General features: G+C 37.0%; 3 protein-coding genes across 3 annotated transcripts; all 3 read right to left on the minus strand.

The window, feature by feature from the left end:
- Nucleotides 1–532: 532 nt before the first annotated feature.
- LOC121259585 (monogalactosyldiacylglycerol synthase, chloroplastic-like) lies at nt 533–6,105 on the minus strand. The gene is made up of 8 exons (XM_041161218.1): nt 5,264–6,105; nt 4,734–4,906; nt 4,387–4,548; nt 4,171–4,312; nt 3,537–3,761; nt 1,615–1,677; nt 1,465–1,539; nt 533–911 (listed from the first exon to the last, which is right to left on the minus strand). Exons 1-8 carry the CDS (start codon nt 5,759–5,761, stop codon nt 675–677), a joined length of 1,575 nt encoding a protein of 524 aa, XP_041017152.1. The 5' UTR covers nt 5,762–6,105; the 3' UTR covers nt 533–674.
- A 1,916-nt stretch (nt 6,106–8,021) lies between these two features.
- Nucleotides 8,022–10,971, minus strand: LOC121261655 (aspartyl protease family protein At5g10770-like). The gene is given in 4 exon segments (XM_041164120.1): nt 8,022–8,226; nt 8,229–8,990; nt 10,069–10,524; nt 10,730–10,971. Coding segments are annotated over 4 exon segments (1,515 nt in total). The 5' UTR covers nt 10,965–10,971; the 3' UTR covers nt 8,022–8,164.
- A 2,207-nt stretch (nt 10,972–13,178) lies between these two features.
- LOC121259640 (ribosome biogenesis regulatory protein homolog) lies at nt 13,179–16,797 on the minus strand. Its single transcript, XM_041161290.1, has 8 exons — nt 16,507–16,797; nt 16,045–16,195; nt 15,401–15,452; nt 15,167–15,295; nt 14,783–14,900; nt 13,814–13,997; nt 13,611–13,724; nt 13,179–13,500 (listed from the first exon to the last, which is right to left on the minus strand). Exons 1-8 carry the CDS (start codon nt 16,590–16,592, stop codon nt 13,312–13,314), a joined length of 1,023 nt encoding a protein of 340 aa, XP_041017224.1. The 5' UTR covers nt 16,593–16,797; the 3' UTR covers nt 13,179–13,311.
- Between the last annotated feature and the right edge of the window lie 2,510 nt (nt 16,798–19,307).

A 19,307-nucleotide genomic window follows, 5' to 3' on the forward strand; every position in this document is an offset into this window, starting at 1 on the left:
ATTAATGATTTATTTGATTTCTCATTAAGCATATTTGAAAATGGATTTTTTCTCCTATCAAATAGAGAATCACAATAAAATTTTATAAGTACCATTATGCCAAACCTTTTATAAATCATAACTTTACAGTTGCTATGTTCGCCCTTTCTGACAATATAAAAATTAGATCAATTCAATTTTCATCCATTTTGATATTTTTGTAATTCCTTTTCCTTTTGTACCAGAATCAAGATCCTTTGGATCCACCGCTACATAATAAATTCCGATTCCGTGTACCGCACTTTCAAAAATTTTCCTATATGAAACTAGTTAAATCGTTGACTTTTCACTGTGACCCCAAATAATTATTTGCTCCTATGAGGTGTTAAACCTTAAACCTTGAAGGGACCCAAGACCAAGGCCTTCGCCACTTAAGGTTGGTTTTGTACCAGAATCCATTATTGATTTTGAGAGTTCCGACTTACGTGATTTTTGCATTTAACAACACTAAGAATTCCCTACGTACAATTATCAAATGAAGGGTATGTTATGGTAGAAAATATGAATTTATTATCGTTGACTGAAAATCATATAAAAAAAATGGAAAGGGCAGGAGAAGGGTCATGTAATTAATTTGCCCAATGGCGAACTTAACGGGAGACATGCACCAAAATTGAGAGGAGGGAGCAATGGGGTTAAGTTGTACAGGAATAGTGAGGTACGAAACTTCGTTGTCTAACAAGCTCGTGAAGATCATGAACAATCTTGAACACAGCATCAGGCCGAGCCAGCTTCAATGCATTTAGGGACATTGCCTTAAGCTCGTCAGCTTTTGGACCAAACCACTCAGCAACAATATTTGCTATCTCTTTGGGCGATTTAGAGAACTTCCCACATCCGGTTTCGACCACATATGGTACGTTTCCAACCTCCTGGAAGAAGGGGGAAAAAAAAAACACTAGTAAAATAAAACAGAAAAAACTGCTAAATTTTTTTTTTTTAGTACCCCCCCTCCCCAGACCATTAAATGACCATGATGTTCAAGTATTTTGATAAGGGACTAAGATGTTCCCATCATCTAATCAGCACATGCTTCTCTAACATAATCGACCACGTCAATGGCATTTATTAGACAATCTGACTAGAACATTCAGTACCAACATCATATCCATATAACGTAAAACATGGAAAATCACTGCAAATCATATGCTATATTTCTTAAGGAGCATTAACGTGGCCTGTGACCACGTGCAGCTCATTGTTACACAAGTAGTAACTTATTCAGATATTCTTCATCATCATGGGCCTTGTAAAATCTAAATCGTCAAGTTCATCGGCTATAAAACTGTAATTCATTCATTCACCAAACAATGGATCTAAGAAATTTTCAAAAGTAAAGTAGTGGGGATTAAATTACAAGATTCCTGAAATCAAGTTAACAAAACATACTGACAGAATATATAGAACGCGTTAAAATGGAAATACCTGGCCCGCAATGAAATCATTCAGAATGATAGGGAGGCCACGAATCATGGCCTCTGCAATCGTCCCTGGGCCAGCCTACAAAGGCAACTTGTGAGTAGATGGCTAGAATATAATAGAGGTAGAAAATGATATTTTCTGTTTGAAAGTTACCTTTGTGATGATGCAATCACAAGCTCCCATGCACTCCTCCATTTTGGTGACAAACCCCTTCACCTATATATATAAGCAAGTAACCTGAGCCCGTTCTGTTTATATACACATTTATGCAAGTATATTATCATAAACCAATCTACAGTACATTTTTCATATACATGAATGATGAATCAATTTAAGATCCATTAAGTGTTTGTCCTTGTAGAAAAAAACCATTCTATATCGACAATGCTAATCACATAATTATCTTAAATTTGAGTGGCTCCTTTTCCCTTTTAGGAAGAGGGAGGAGGGACTTGAGGGGTAGAAGTATTGTGAGAGAGTTTGCTGGTTTCTCTTGTTTTTTAGGTGTTGGTACTAACACTTTTGCACACTTGTCTGCCTTAAGATTTGGTTTAACTTTGTTACTTATAAAAAAAAAAAGATTTGATTTAACTTTGTGTTATGAGTTGAGTTATGAGTTGAGCATCACAGATCTGTTTGTTGAGACCGACTCTCTCATTGTGGTTAATTGGCTCACTAAAGGCTCATCTTCCCCTGGAATTACTCAACCATTTGGGATGATATTTTACATTTCAAGAATGATTTTCCCTTTAGTATTAATCATGTCTATAGAGAAGATAATGTGCCAGCAGACAATCTAGCAAATTATGGTGCTATGGGACATACAGTAGGTTTTTCATCTTTATTTCAACTCCCTAAGCATATGATTGCCCTGGTCTCTCTAGATCGTGCAGGTCTTCCTACTATTAGGCATTAAGGTTTTTCCTTATTTTCTTGTAATATCTATATAAGGTTTTTATTTCCTTTTAGGAACTTGGGTTTGAGCCTTTATTTTTCTCCTTGCAACTCCCAAGTTTCACTATATGTACAAGGTATTCTTCCGTTATAAGCGAGGGTAATTAATAAAATTGGAGTACCATCCTCTTAAAAAAAAAAAAAAGTGTTGCGAGACTCAGAGTGAATAGAGGAAATCAGAAGTACGGCCAGTCAAGGTGAAGAATCTGAGTCCTAGGGATCACTATGCACCAAGTATGTAGCTAGAGCCATACCTGTAGTAGGACTACTTTAGAACTACTTTATTTTGGTAACTACATAAACTACCACATATGCCTTTCTAGAGCTTCAACTGGAGCTCCCAGATAATGAAATGGGTGCTGTCTAGTTTGATAGTCACCAGGTTTGGGATATTCTTCATAGTCTATTGAAAAATAAAAAGGATGAAGCAAATGGATCTGATGTTAGAACAGATCAACATTGAGACACGAGGCAGAGAGGGTCTGATGTTAAGATCAAAGGATGGATTGGACAGCTATAGTATAGTACTTCTGATGATATACTTTGAAATGACTTGTGTTTTTTGTTTGGTCACTCTACTCACACACTCAAGGGGACTTGAACCTTTGATTTCACCCACTAGCCCATATTTTTGAATGAATTTCAGGGAGGAAATGTTGATTATCAATTACAATGCATTTTTAGTAATTAGAAATAATTGTAACAATTTCAAATGCAATTCAAAATGTTAAGGTATCATTCAAGCACGGTACAACTCTCTCTCTCTCTCTCTCTCTCATTTTTTATTTTCTTTGATTTTGTTTCGGCTTTTGTTTATATTTTCCAGAGTACGTTAGGTTTTCGTTCTTTTCCAGCAGTTTTTTAATGTGGAATCTAAACGCTTGGGCTTTCTGATTTTCAATTCAAGGGCTTCAATCAAGTACTTGTAGAAGAGTGTTTGTTTGGACCAAGAGATTGTTTAGAGGCACGTGAAAAGGGCCAGCATGTGACATTAAATACACGTAAAATAGAAGTGGCAATTCAGCACCAATGAAAACTAAACCTTCAAACACAAACAATTTAAGTTCGAAAAGGCAAACTGCATCCGAGGCAGTGGCATGCTTTTGGAGAGTGTGTGATACCTGGACAGGAATCTTCCAATCTATGGAAATCAATTTACTCGAAAGCTTTTTGTTGCGGCCACAAATTACAAGCAACTGACCAATAGGCTCCCCGTGATTCTCATCATATAATGCACCCCCAAGTGCTCGAGCAGTAGCCTCAATGGGGCCCATCCCTTCTCCTCCTCCCATCAGCAACACAGCAGGAAGATTCTCGTCCATTCCTAGCTCTCTCCTTAGCTCAACCTATAGGTATTGAACGTGAAGTGGGATAAAACAAGTCAATATCACAGTGTTAACCACATTTATAACAGAAAACAGACATTAGTATGCATAAGATAACCATCAAATCCAACATGGAGAAGTCCCAGTCAACAACATATCAGAGGAAAGAACTTGTAAAAAAAAAAACGTATCAGAGGAAAGATGCTTTAAAGCACATTCAGTATGTCGTCAAAAGACAATGACCACCCCACCGAAAAAAAACATGCACACAAAAGAAAACAGGAGGGGGAAAAAAGCAGGTCAGATACTCTTTTCCATGTGCAGGCGTACAAGGACCATAATTTCTTTACCAGACCTACATTGCAACAGAGTACAACTTCCATTGAACAGGTAGCAAAGCCAAAGAGTAATCAAAATGAAAGAAACCAACCTTTGAACGAACAGGCTTAACGAAGGAAGGTCGCACAGGAAGTCCATAAACCTTAATTTGGGCAGGCAGGAGTCCAGCTTTTAAGGCCCTCTTCGCTACCTCAGCTGATGGGCAATAGCATCTGGTTACAAGCTTGTGAAACCTGAAGAGAAAGACATCAAAGGTCAAGACCATACCATCGGAGTATCATTAAAATATATTATGTTTAGAACTGACCATGTAGGATGGCAAGTGCTTAGATCTGTGATTACAGTGGTGAAGACAATCTTCTTCAAAAGGCCCTTTGACCTCAAGATACGAAGAGGAACATGCTGCATCAGTGGATGCACACTGATAATAATGTCTGGCTGGTACTTCATCAGGCCTTTAGCAACCTCTCTATAAACCAAAAGAAAATCACAGAGGTAGGTTATTCTAAAGCATGAGCCGCCATGCCTATGTAGTACATTATATATATAGACTTCAAATGTACTATCAATATATCCATAATTTTATAATGTTGCACAATTAATTAGCCAAGAAAGAATAGAAAGAATTCTAGTCAGGGACAAACAGAGCCTCACCGAGCTATAAATGTTGAGGTTGCAGCAAAGTTAGATTGATGCACCACGCGAGGAGCGCTTGCATAATAAGTCATTTTCCACAAGGTTCCGTGTTTCACCAGAAAATTATAGCTCCTGGGAAGTTGATTAAATGGCCAAGGAGTATGATCCGTCCATAAATCGGTAATAAACACCTGCAACACGCACTCTTAACATGCAGAAATAATCAACAAACATGAAATCACACACCCACTGACTTCATTGCCCAACGCCTCCAATTCAATTTCAGAGAAATCGTGGGGAAAAAGAGAAGATTTTAAAGTCTCTTCGGCTTCCTAAAGTTAAAATGTGATCCCAGTTAAACCAGATACACACTTTACTCAGTCAACTAAATGTTCTTATTCTACCATGTGACCCATGTCCATACGAATGCGAACTTCAAGAGTCAAATTTCTAAAATTATGTTCTCTTCCCACACATTTTTCTAAGCAACGGAACAGAAGAAACTGATTGAAACAGAGTCATACAGACTAGATTACACCAAAACTGACCTGATACTCATCGCCAAATTCTTCATGAAACGCGGCCTTTATAGCCTCAGCCGAAGCCCGGTGGCCCCCACCGGTGTCACTCATCAAAATCAAAACCTTTTTGGGGGTCTCAGCCTCCACACCGTTCAAGGTCAAGCCATCGTCCTCCGATACGCCACACCCATCTTCTCTAAGCCCATTGATGTCCCCCGAGCCAACCCGAACCGAGGCGAACCCAATTGGAATTCTCTCGCAATGGAACTTTATAGCTCTGTTGAAATCATTCAGAATACTCCTAATACCCGAAGCGCCTCTACCGCCCAAGCTCAGTGAGGCACGCAAGTTAAGCTTTTTTGAGCCGCCAAGGGGCTCGTAGTAGAGGGAATTGGAAAGGAAGGAAGAGCATCCATCCGAGCCTGAGTTGTGGAGCCTTGTATTGAATGCAAAGCGACCCAAATGGGATACCAAATCGAAGACACTACTGGTTTCTTGGGATACGGCGGAACCACCGTGATGCATGGTTGCTGTTTGTTCTATTGTCAGGAGAAATCAATGCTAAGATCAACCTACTAGTCCATGGTGGTCTCTTGCATGGGTTTCCACTAACGAATAGATAAAGGCAGTGGTAGAATGAATACAAGAAGACAAGTGAGAGAGAGAGAGAGAGAGAGAGAGAGAGAGAGTGGGAGAGCGAACAGAAGTACAATAGCAGAGAGAAAGGACAGAACAGAACAAGTGAGCGGGGCGTTTTGAGTTGTGGCGCAGAGAGAGAGAGAGAGAGGGAAATCTGGGAGGAGGGTTTGTGGCCACAGGGACAGGATTTAGTGAGAGAGAGAGAAATAGGCTTCGGAAATAACAACCGGGGAGGGGGGAGGGGGGAGCGAGTGGGCTGGGTTGGCTTGAATTCGGTCATCGACTCGTCTATTATTTGTCGGTCCAATGATTCCTCCGTCAAAAATATTAAAAATCTTTTATGGTTATCTTTAATTTAATTAATAAATAATATTATACATTATATTCTTATTATATTTTAATCATATTAAATAATTTGTGATATATTTATTATTTAAAAAAATATATAATAAATAATTATTTAATAATAATAAATATGTAACATCATACTTAGTAAGATAAAAATGAGATGATAATATTATGTATAAAATTTTCCTTAATTATTTATAAAATTTTAGAATCCTATCATTTAATATATTTAAAGTAATATTAGGTACAGTAGTAAAATATATAAATATTTTATAATTATTTTGAAAAAAATAAGTTTTATTATTAAAAAGTTAATTTTTTTATGTAATTTTTTTTTTAAATAATTACTCACAATTATAAATATTATTTCTCGTATATTTATTCTAAAATTTTCGTGCTAGTTTTCTATAATTACGTATTTGCATGAACGATTTTCATTTTTCACTCCAATAAGTCCATCACATATTTTATATGTAATTTTATAAATCGCTTTTCTACGTACTCAAATATGACAACTTTACCCAAGCGGGAAAAAAAATATATATGACAATTTTTAAGCTAATAACTATTACACAGTCTGGCAGCATTTATCCATCGAATCGTCCAAGCGTAAATTTGTCGTAGGATCGTAACAAGGTTGATTTTTTAAAAAGAGCGGTGCTATTATGCAGTCTAACTTTAACCACTCGTATTTATTAGTATAAATTTTATATTTTTTTATATATTTTTTAAAAATAAAAAAATACATATATACATTAAAAATTACTTTCTTAACTAGTAAGCAAAAAAAAATAAAAATTTAAATACGTGAGCGATTAAAATAAAGAAGCAAACTCACGAGATATAGTAGCATTTTCCTTTTAAAAATATTTTTATATCGGTTAATATAGCATATTTTCTCATTCATAATAAATTTAGTATCTCAATAAATATGTTTACAATTAAAATGAATTATAAAATAGCTGGAGATGAAAAAGGAAAACCCTGTAGACTATAAATTCTAAATCACTCAAGAGTCTTGACCTACTTTTGCCCAAGTTTTTGTTGTTTTTTACTTGGACATGTAACACATGCTTGACGCATTTGTGGGTCTTTATCTGAATTAGAATCGTGACCCTTGTCATTCTATAGAGATATTGACATAAACATACTTTAATCAGGTCTTTCATTATTATTGTCTGATATTTCTTGAAAATTGGGGAATGAAGTGACGTAGAAGTTTGGAGTTAGGAACAAGTCAATGAAATGGCGATGAGCTAACCACATGGTTGGCTTGAGGATGCGATGCCGATGCCAATTGCCATTGAGCAGTAGGTTAAAAATGATGTGAACATAGAACATAAAAAGGTTTGTTTGGGGGTGGTTATCTTGAGGAAAGGGGAATGCAAGGGAACAAACAACAAACATGTGATTTTGATGCAATTTTAGTATTCGAAACATAGTTGCGGCAGCCCATGTGGTGCACGTTCCACAATAACACGAGTGTTCTAACTTCCAATGCCGGCTCGTGTATCACATTATCTAGAAACGAACGTGCTATTTTCATTGTTCTCATAAATATTCTGCTCCAGATTATGATGATTTTATATACAATGTATATTGTGTATTTTTTTAAAAAAAAAAAGAGTATTTATAAGAAATTATTTTTTTAACAGTAAATTCAATTTTTTTTTTTTTTACATAGTGGAGAATACACAAAACTTGCAAACTTAAAATTATAAATAATATTAGTCAAAGAAAAAAACCCTTAACAATTTACAAAAACCATAACAGATATATATATATATATATATATAGCATCGTTTTATTTTTCAATCTATTTATATTTATTTTTCGAACAGTTTATGAGATGTATGATGATCACCAGTAGTAATTAACCTTTCTAATCCGTACGTACTAAAGCCCAACACGTACGTACGCAGATTATACATGTCTCTGTGCTTAACAACCACCACGAACAAACCCAATCCTGCTTCCGCCAACATCGTACACCACCTCCAACCCCTCTGTTGAGTATTCCCAAATATCGCCGTGTCATTGGCATTCTTGTTCCCAGTAAAAGCCAAGCAAACCTGAGAAAGGGTTCGAACAACTAAGAACACCCCGAGCTTGTCCACTTCCACGTCGACGCCACCGCTGAAGGAGAAGACTATCTTCGGTACGGAAATGGTGTTGCGATTGCTGAAGTTGTAGCAGGTGTCGAGTATCGAAAAAGCCTCACCCATCGTATAGTTCTTCATCGCCTGTCGGAACGCCGTCCTCAACGCGTTGTACGCCGTGGGCGGTAAGTATGTCAAGATTGTCCCAGAGTCGATGATCAACCCAGTCGAGAAAACCGAAGGCGGGATCGCTAGCTTATCTCCTGCGACGCTGATTCCAAGCAAGTCTAGGCCGTAAAATGACGATTTGGAGTATGATTTCGAGAAGGGGGTGAACTTTATGGTATTCGAAGCTTTGCCAGAGCCTTTCCCGAAAGTGAGGTGCCCTGTTGAGCTGGAGGTCGGGGGAAGGCAGTAGGAGAAGATGCGGCCGTACCTATTTGCAGTTTGTTCGACTAAGGAGAGCTTGTCGCGGCCGAGGCCGAGCAACCCCGCAGTGGCGCCGAACAGGCCTTTGTTATATTGACCGCAGCCGAATAGGAAATCTTTGAACACGTCCTTTGCTGTTAAGGTTAGCTTTTCTTTACCAAAAAATCCCAGCGAAAACGAGTTGTCGCCATACAGTACACCGTATACGCATGTTGAGGAAGAGCAACCGGGTTCATTTCCTGCATGCAATATTATTGAGAGAGAGAGAGAGAGAGAGAGATCAGAAATAAGTCAAGAGGAGAGTAGTAGAGTACTAATGGAATCGTCAAAGGGAATCAAACGTGAAGGGAAGAAAATCATGAGTTATATAAGAAGAAATGATTTCATCCATGGTAAAAATTTTGGACATCCTACCTTCATCCTCAACAAAGCAAAGGAGAGTTGGCATGCTCAGATTACAAACAAGCCTCAACAGCAGCAGATTGTACAGATTCAACATAGATGGATAAAGCATCCGGATCTAGTTAATTGGGATGCTGCTATCAATAAGGAGAAGGGAAAGATTGGCGTAGGAGTGATTACTCCTGATGGAGGAGGGCAGGTGATTGGATCTCTTTGTGCTCCCAGAGCTGTAAATGCTACACCTCGGGTGGCTGAGTCCTATGCAATTATGGTGGCAACTAATTTTTGTAAAGACATGGGCATTAATTCACTCATATTAGAAGGAGACGTTTGCAATTCACTCATATAATTTGCAAGTGCAAACTCAGATTGGAGCCAGGCAGGTTGGTTAATTGAGAACACCAAAGCTTTGCTCAATTCCTTTGCTAAATGGTAAGTTAAACACACTAGAAGAGTCAGCAATCAAGCTGTCATATTCTTGCTCGGGAAGCTTTATCTCTATGAGATGATTTTATAGGCATGGAAGAAATTCCATCTTGTATTCAATCCATTGTATCTCAAGAGATTTTGTAAGACTTATGAGCAATAAAATTATTCCTTTTATATATATATAAAAACAAAAAAAACAAACAAAAGCAAGGAAAATGCATGCATGGATAATTTCTTGTACCTGTTTGACTGTTTGGCTGTTTCTCTTTATAGACTTTATTAATTGCTGCGGGGCTTATGAATCTTGCATATATATTATATACCAAAATGAAAAAAAAAATACATTTTTTGACTTCCATTAATTGGCTAATCATCAACATAATTTTCTGAAGTGACTTAAAAACCTGAAATTATGATCGCCATGATATTGATAATCTAGATCATGCATACATAAAGGTCATGAAATTAATAAGTAATAATCAGTACCTGGGCCAGAAATGAGCTGAGAGCACAACGGAGAGCTACAGGTAATATTGGTGTAAGTCGAGGAATAAGAAGGGTCGAAGATGGCATCGTTTTGGTCGTAGCAGGACCCGGCGCAAGGCTGACACTGAGTCCAGGTGAGGTCGCTACCGGTGTCAAATACGAGCGTCAAGCTCCTTTTCGGTGTGCCCAGTCCGACCGTCACAATGTAGTTGTTTGTGCGGAAAGATCCGCCAAGATTGGCTGGGATATTGGTGGAGGCCTTTGACCCTGACTTCCTCCTCAGAACCTCGCCGCCCAACCTCTTGGAGCGCCTGGAATATTGAATAAACTCCGCCCTTAATTGGTCTTGCTCCAGAATTTCAGCGTCGGTGGGAGTTTTTGTTTTGTCTTGGTTTAGTTGAGAGCATGGACCATGCTTGTGTAGCACTTTCAAGCTGGACCCATTTCTATGAGGATCTGCAATTGTAATTCTATTCATTAATTAAGATGACATTTTTATTATCCTCCCTTCTTCTTTTCATTAGAAAGAATGAAAAGATAGTAAAGGGCAGCAGTAACTAGTTGTAGTTAGGATCATTAGAATGTAAAAGAAGGCAACAGATGGAAATTTCTCTGCACATAGAGAGATAAAAAAAAAAAAAAAAAAAAAGTGTGATAAAACCTTTGGTAGAAGGGGTGCAAGTAGTTGATGGTAGTAGAGAGCTGACTTGAACGGTATGAGTGTGGTGAAGAAGGTTCTTCTCTATTGTCTCTCTTCCTTCAAAGGCAAATCCAAGCCCCTTCAAAGAACAAAGAAATACAAGAGTACTAACGAGGAATAGCCTCGGAAACGAGGAGGAAATGGTATTGATGGCCATTGTCTTCTCACTCTTGTCTCTCGAGTGCATTGCTGGCATGTGCAATCTTATCATCTTTATAAGCCTTAGAAATAATTCTGGAAGACTTGGGTAGACTCCTCAAGTTGTAAGTAGAAAGATTATAACATAACTTATGTTTATCATTTTCCATTAATTATTTCCATGTTTAGTGCTTTGAACTCGATCGGTTGCATGGAGATTGGATGGAATTTAAAATGTGAAGAGACCTTTGTCATGACCATCAAGCTAACGGGTCAAGTGTTCTAGACTTCGCTGATAGTGGGCAGTGGAAGAAAGCTGGAATCTGCCCTCTCTGTGTGTGTGAGAGAGAGAGAGAGAGAGAGAGATTTTCTTTTCCAAATGGGTCCAATTTTTTCCTCCATGGCTCTCTATGCCTCGGTGGTTTGTTTTGGTTTTCAGTGTCCCACGTTAAAGCGGAACCCATAGAAATAAGAAAAATGTTAAATGTAGTTAAAAAAAAATTTACAAAAAATTTACTTTCCTATTATTAATATGCTGAAAATCATAAAATTTTAAATTTTAAATTTGAATTTTAAAAGAAAAATAAGAAAATGAGTCTTGTAAATAAAAATATAAGTAAAACTGTAAGTACATGTTGTACTAAATTAAAAATAAACTAGAAAGGAGTTAGGCATGTACCCATTGCACCATGAGGATTTTCTCCACAATGAATTAGATAGAACCACTAGGGGAAAAAAAAAGAAGAATTTATTGGAACCAATTAATGGGTGTGAATGGGATCATGACCCATTTTTCATTGAGCACAAAGTCCCCCGACACCATGAGAAGCATGCCATATCATAAAGGTAATGGGTGAATGGGATGACCCATTTTTCTCTTAGCACTCAACTACAGAGGAAAGAAAGAAAAAATATTAGGTGTACAAAGAAATTTGTAAAAATAGGGATTTGCAACTCACGCGGTTAAATATTAGATGTATTGTCTATTTTATAAATATTGTTTTACAATCTGAAATATTTCATCAATTTTAATTTTTATAATCTCTTTATAAATATAGTACTTAAAAGAAAAAGGTTTTAATATATAATTTGAAATGGGCAAGACAAACATGTTGCTTTCATGGCAGCTTGCTGGAGTCCATTAGTTTTTCATAAATTTATTGAATGTACAGATTCTTATATCTCGTTTGTTTTTTAAGATGAGATGAATTGAGATTAAAATTAAAAATTAAATAAAATATTATTAGAATATATTTTTTAATATTATTTTTATTTTAAAATTTGAAAAAATTAAATTGTTTATTTTATTTTGTGTGAAAATTTAGAAAAATTACAATGATGAGATAAGAGAAATTGTGAAAATAAACGAGCCCTTAAAGGTCTAGAGATGGCATGCATGATGGAGCTCATCACATATAGATTCTTAATGAATTACTTTACTTTATGATGTTCAAACACTCCTCTTAAAGCAGGTCTTCTTAACGTTCATATTCTTCCTGGAACTCGCTAACAAAGGTGCCACACACGGCATACCCAAGAAACATTCCTCTATTACCAAAAGCAGGAATGAGCTGTAGAAGAAGCGAAATGAAAGATTTCTGTCTGCATGCATAATATCTCAATGAGACCATCCCCTTCCCTTCCCAGCCGCTGCTTTTGGAGTGATATTGCAAATCCTTTTACACAGATCAGGCACAGTCGGTGGATATTTTTCAATCATTGCATTTGCACTTTCATATTTCTATGGATCCGGACAAAATCTATAAAACCGAATATAAAAAATGTTACTATTAAACTAAGAAATAAATACATCATGGAGAAAAACGACGAATGAGCTGTGAAGAAAAAAAGCAAATTTTTTTTCAAAAGCTCACACCAGCAGGAGCCTTCATGCCCAGCCGAGGAATGCTGTGCTTTAAAGGATCGTATACCATTTAAATAGAGGTATCTGAGGCTCCGAATGGTTATCAATAAGTGTGATCTTCCACACCATTTCTCCGAATAGGAATTTGAAAATGTATAACAACCTGCATCTTGATGCAGCACTCTGACATTCCTTGAGGGTATAGAAATACTCATGTACAGATAAGATGCTCTGATGCAGCACTATAAAATTCCTCCGCAGTATCCAATGACAGAATTTCAGTGAACAAAACCTGTAGTAAAAAGTATCTGAAAATGTAGCGGTACAATAGAAGCCAAGCATGCATGTGTGCGTGTATGCGTGAGTGAGTGAGAGAGAGAGAGAGAGAGAGAGAGAGGACTCGGCCAATTGAGCAAATTATGTAACCTTTTCTCCTAGAAAGTAAACAATTTTGCAGAAAACACTTGTTCCCAATAAACAAACTTGTAGTGCCTGGCTCAAAACTACTCTACAAGCTTTCCAGAGTTACAATCAATTACTTTCATTTTGCCTTTGTTTTCTTGAAGGGTCCCTTCTTTGAAGATGAAGATCCCTTCTTTGAGGATGAAGATCCCTTGTTTGCAGACTTCTTATACGGTTTTGTATTTGGTTTCAACTTGCTTGAGGTTGCTGAAGACTTCCCTTTCTGATTCTTTCGCTTCTCTTTTTTCACATTGTACATGGTGACAGCCTAGATCCCAAGCATTTTAAGTCCAAATGATAAGCATAAAACTTACATTTGACTAACAAAGTTGAAGATTTAACTACCAGGGGAAAATTAACCGAATGGCTAAAGATTACCTTATCTACATTGAGTATCTCGTGGGAATTCTTAGAGATTAGCTTGTTGAGAACTTTCTCAGTTTGCTCCTTCTCTTGTGAGCCTATCCCTTTTCCTTCCACGACAGGTAGGAACTGAAAGGATATATAGAAGACGTTGAACCACTCCATTACCGAGTACAACTTTTAGCAGAGAAGCATTTGCATAGGTAAAATTAACAAACCTTGCGATATTTCCCTTTATGTTGTGCAGGCTTTTCTCCAGGCAACTTCTTGTCAAATTTCCCACCACTGGCTGTTGCACTTGCTGCTATTCCAGCTACACTCACTAGTTCATCTTTAGTGACTTTCTTGGGTGCAGTCTGGGTTCCTGTTATAGGCAACGCTGTGGCAGCTAGTTGGACATGGCTGCACAAAAAGTTTCCTCAGGTCAAGTGTTGCAATATAAGAAATGGAAAGATAATAAGAAAACACACCATATATTTGACCGAAGTAACTAAGCCAAGAACTAAAAAAAGTAGTAAGCCAAGAACTACTCCAAAAGCATTGTCAAGACGACAAAAGCCAAAAGGCAATGAGATATTATGGGTAAGAGAAGGAACTCGGGGACCAACAATGACTAGTTTCATGAGAATTTGGGATAGTCCAGACTAAGTCAAGATGAAGGGATCAATTGGGATAGTTAGGCCATCAGAAGGGACAAGAAACAGGGTTTTCAAATCGATACTCCACAAGGTCCGGTAAGTTGCTCTTGAATAGTTGGGAAAAGAACTTATGGTGTTCGGTGGAGGTGATTTAGGGCATTCCAAAATTTCAACATTCATTCATAATACTGAAAAATAATTCCATTGTCTTATTTGGGTTGTAAGTGTAACCGATACGGTGATGTTACATGAAAGCAAACCAGAATTAAGCTACTCATAAAAAAAAAAAAAAAAAAAAAAAAAAAAAAAAAAAAAAAAAAAAATCTTGAAAAGGCTGACCAACTAGACTATAAGCATCATCAACTTTGGAGATTGCATAATCATTGATTCACTCTTAAATTGCATAGGTGAAACCACCATTAGTGTCTAGGGGAGTCCTCCAGTACAGGGAAAAAAGGAGTGAGAAGGGGTAAATCAAAGGAAATTACTTGTACTGATTAAGAAAATATCTATACTTTCCGATCTGCAGAAAGGTTATAAAATACAAACCTAGGTAAAGCACCAACTTTTGCCGCTTGTTTCAAGTTCTGCAGCCGATTTTTATCTTGCTTTTCAACACGTTTCTTTTTATCTGCTTGCCTTTTAGCAAAAGGATCCTCCCCTGGCTCTACGAAAAGGTGATTACCATGTCATAACGTAAGAATGTGATATGATATTTTGATGCTAGTAAATTAATGGATAAAGATTCTTGCTTTATAGTTATGATATCACAATTAGATATCATTTTTCAGTATCGTAATTTTTATCTTTTTTACTTATAAAAAAGTGTAGTAAATATTTTCACCATTTAGATAAAAAAAGAAGTACCAATAGAATGCTATTAATTGCAACAAAGGATTCTTTAACACAGTAAGGTCTTGTTGAATTATTTACCATCAGTTATCTTGGCCTCAATGATAGGTATATTTTCCTCATCATTTGCCCGATCATATCCATAACGACGCTTCCAAGTACCAGTTGGCTCATCATATGATATCTTGTCTTTTTTGCGATTCTTTATACCTGCAAGGTATCTCAAAAAGTAATAACCAAGGACATCAAAACTTACCCATGATAAATCAGATCTAATAAATGTATTGAGAGTCCAACGATCATAAAGATACTAACCTCTCGCTTTGGCAAACAGTTCCCATTTTGTAGGAGGTTTAGGCTTTGGAAGCTGAAAATACAATGTATTTGAGATAATCAATTAATCAATCAAGTGTTCATGCTATATGTACACGATTAGGAACTGTATGGAAAACTGTACAATTTAGTTCTAAAAAATGAGAAAAACAAATAGAGATTCCTCTACTAGGAACATGCATCTCCTCATATTATAAGTTTCAGACGTAGTTTCTTTCACCGGTCTTGAAACTTCCTAACCAACCAAACCATGTGCCATATCCACCTCTCTCAAAATAGTTACCATAAAAAACCTTGTTCCCCAACTAGCAAGTTGCAGAAGCTACCGTAATATATTGTATTTTGGCAACTTATAAAAAAAATATATATATATTGTATTTTGGCAACAGAAATCGAACAAGGTGGAAAGTTCTAACAATGCCAGTTATAAGCCATCTTACTTATATATGAACTACGCATTACATATTAATAAAAAGTATAATCTAAGGTTTCTCCATTTAGCCCAACCAGAGAACGCACAGAAACAGTATCGATTACATGGTAAAGATGCAGCACGGATATACGAAATATATATATATCTGGAAGACAAAATAGAGATACATATAAAAATAAAAGGAAGAACTCACAGGCTTCTCTCTGGGCAGTCTTGTTGTTGGTGGGGGCAACTTGATCAGGGGACCATCTACGTCCTCAGTTGAAGGTAAGTTGAACAGAGTATTTGCAATGGCTTGAACTAATTCAGTGCCCTTCTCTAGACATTCCTTCACTAACTCCTCTCTATGATGATTGAAAATATTAACTTTTTTTAAGTGTAATCGGGTCGAAAATATTAATTAAAAACAAATACATAAATTCCCTACTCAAACCAAAGACGCAACGTTCTACGCAGAATGATGATCTGAAAAATAAAAAACTTTGCAGAACACTAAAAAATGTAAGACAAAAGGGTTATCAACACATAGACACGGGATGAAATAACTTCCTCTAATATCCATGTACACGTTATTTGAGGCATTAAAACACGAGGTAATAGATTTCATTTCAATATCGTCTCGTGCGTAGAGAAGATTCTTTCCTTAAAGCCTAACCTGGATGAAGGTAGGGAGGAAAATTGGTGGTGAGGATTGAAGGCAAAGAGATTGCCAAGGTCGATCTCGAACTGCGACGTCTCCATCACAGACCGCTTCTTCCGTGGCGTGCTATTTGGTTTAGCTCTGCAGCCCAGCAACTAATTCAGAGCCCTACAAGGTATCAAGAGAGTTTCTGCGGCTCTGTAGAGAGAGAGAGAGAGAGAGAGAGAGAGAGAGAGAAACTACTTTCTAGGGTTTATTGGTTGGTTTGAAAGGAGATGATGAGTGCGGTTTTACAGGCCGTGAGCCGGTTTGGGTTTAGTTGTTTTCTGGGCCTCCTCCTAGCCACATTTTTCCCTTCTTTGCGCCTTACAAAATTTCTTTTGGAAAGAAAATTCTTCTCCTATTCATCAATCCACACTCACACTCTAAATCTTATAAAAAATATAAGTAGTGTTATATAGCATTCATTATAATGATGCACACAATATATACACTACAATCTACTAATTTCTTCTCCCCAAATGAATGGTTGGGATGATACCACATAGGATGTGCAAAGTGACTGCTCCCAAACAGTGACTTTTTCCAAGATTATTTCAAAAAATATTCTCACACTTTATAAAAAAGTTATAACTATAGAGTGTAAGAGTGAATAGTAATTGATGCATAACATTCATCTTTTTAAAAAATATTCCATAACATTGCTCAGTAGATCTAAGCATAGTCCAAAGTATTTAGCTAGTTTTTGGGTAAATTTTAGTAGGTATCACGTTAAGTCTTGTTTTGTAAAATACTTTAATTAATTTTTTTAGGCCTATCATTTCGCATTTGATAATCTCAAAATGTAGGGCTCCATTCAGGATGCTAACAAGCTATGCACTAGAAGGCGTAAACTCGTGCAATAGTTAATATCCCTAACATTCCTTGAGGGTGCAAAACCTAGAGGGGAGAAAACATTAAGAGAAACGCTTTGAAACAACCTTGTTGCTGTTGGGCAAAAAATAGCCCACGAACAGGTTGGCTACACGTAAGATGATGGAGGTTGTTTACAATAAAAAAAAAAAAAAAAAAAAAAACAGCTGATTAGTTCCCTTCCCCTCCCCCTGCACCTGCACCGAAGACGTTCCAGCCCTTTCCCTTCCACTGCACTGAAGCTGATTTTCCCTCTAAGATCCCTCTGAGAAGGAAAACAGCTTATTTTTGTTGTCGTTGCCGCCACCAATGGTTTATTTTTGCACTTTGTTTATCTCTTTTGTAGAGTCTCTTTCCAAACCAAAAAACGCATATAAGAACTTTATCAACCAACACATATTTTTGCACTTTGTTTATCTCTTTTGCACTGATTTTTGCATAATACTATCATTTGGATGTAGAGTCTCAATTTTTCTTTTTTTTTCCAGGAATTCCTCTCGTTTCACCCCTAAAAAAAATAATGTGTTAGAAACTGTAAATGGTTATCTCTAATTGAACAGGTTATGAGAAATATATAATAGCACTCTTTGTTGAAGCAAATAGAAATTGAGGACACTAATTGTTTGTAAAAAGGTCTCCGAGAAGCGGACATAATTTTTCTTGAGTACTAGTTTGCATCTCATTACATGTTTTCTTAGGAAAAGCATACCTATCATCTATGGGCTCTTATCTGGACAGTAATAGAATTAATTCTAATCAATGCTTATTCCAAAAGCTAAAGCATGGTATTGGCATCTTACGTTTAAGAAATAGATACTTGATATTAGTTTACTTAATTGGTCTAATATATGTGATACATCCATTTTAATTATAAAAATAGGTGATTGTGATGTACAGTAAAGACCTCAATACCCAATGAGAAGATGGAGAGAATCCAATTCTTAAGGATCAGAAAGCTAGCTAGCTTGGCTTTCCTTGCATATGCATGTGGTGATAATTTAATTGCCTTCTATTGCTAGACTATAGTAGTTTCAAATCCACCAATGATAGGTAATAAGGAGTGGTTGAAGGGCCTTTGAGACGTTTTTACAAACAGTTGGTATTAATGGAGTTAGATGAGTTATCAATCTATATGCTAAGATAATTTCCATAGCCCAGATTACAATCACTTCGAAATGAGATCTAACTCCAATACAAGAACTTCAATACAAGTCCAATACAAGTTCTGTTACGCATGAAAAGTTCCAAATATACACATTTTACCAGCGGGTGAAAATACAATTAAACAACGTCAGGAATGAGTGGGGTGTCGTCGAGAGGTAGTTGTCGGTTCTATGCTGTCGGGGATGAGTGCTGTGCCATCAAGTTTGGGTTGGGATGGAGTGGGGTGCCGTCGGGGATGAGTGGGGTCGAATAGGAAGAAAGGGGTTTTGAGGGAATGAAATGTATTGTTCGGGTGTAGTGGGATGCATGGTAATGGTGCTAACATGCTGACGTGTCGCATTTTGATTGGATGACTGGTTTTCTAAGATAACCAGATGGGCTGGTCTCCAGGTTTTCTCAAATATTAAAAAAAAAATGTATAGATACGAAAAGTTGTATGTACAATTCATCATTTGCTTTCCTTGGTTTTAGTATCCAGATTCCAAATACATAGGAAGCTCTTTGTTACGAAGAAGCCACAAATAAAATAGAGGAGAATCAAGGTTAAAGCATATAGGGGTGAAAACTGACCCATTCGGTTCGATTTTTAGGCAAAATCGACGCCGACCAAAAGTTAATTTGTGGGGGAGAAAACCGGCCGAAACCATTGCTTCATTTCTCTAGCTGTTCACGGTCGGTTCCCAGACCGAGCTTCCTCTGAGAGAGTAGAGAGAGAGTGTTGCAGAAAGGAGAGGCAGAGA

Source organism: Juglans microcarpa x Juglans regia, chromosome 4D (genome assembly GCF_004785595.1).
Source record: "Juglans microcarpa x Juglans regia isolate MS1-56 chromosome 4D, Jm3101_v1.0, whole genome shotgun sequence".
Taxonomy (NCBI): Eukaryota; Viridiplantae; Streptophyta; class Magnoliopsida; order Fagales; family Juglandaceae; genus Juglans; species Juglans microcarpa x Juglans regia.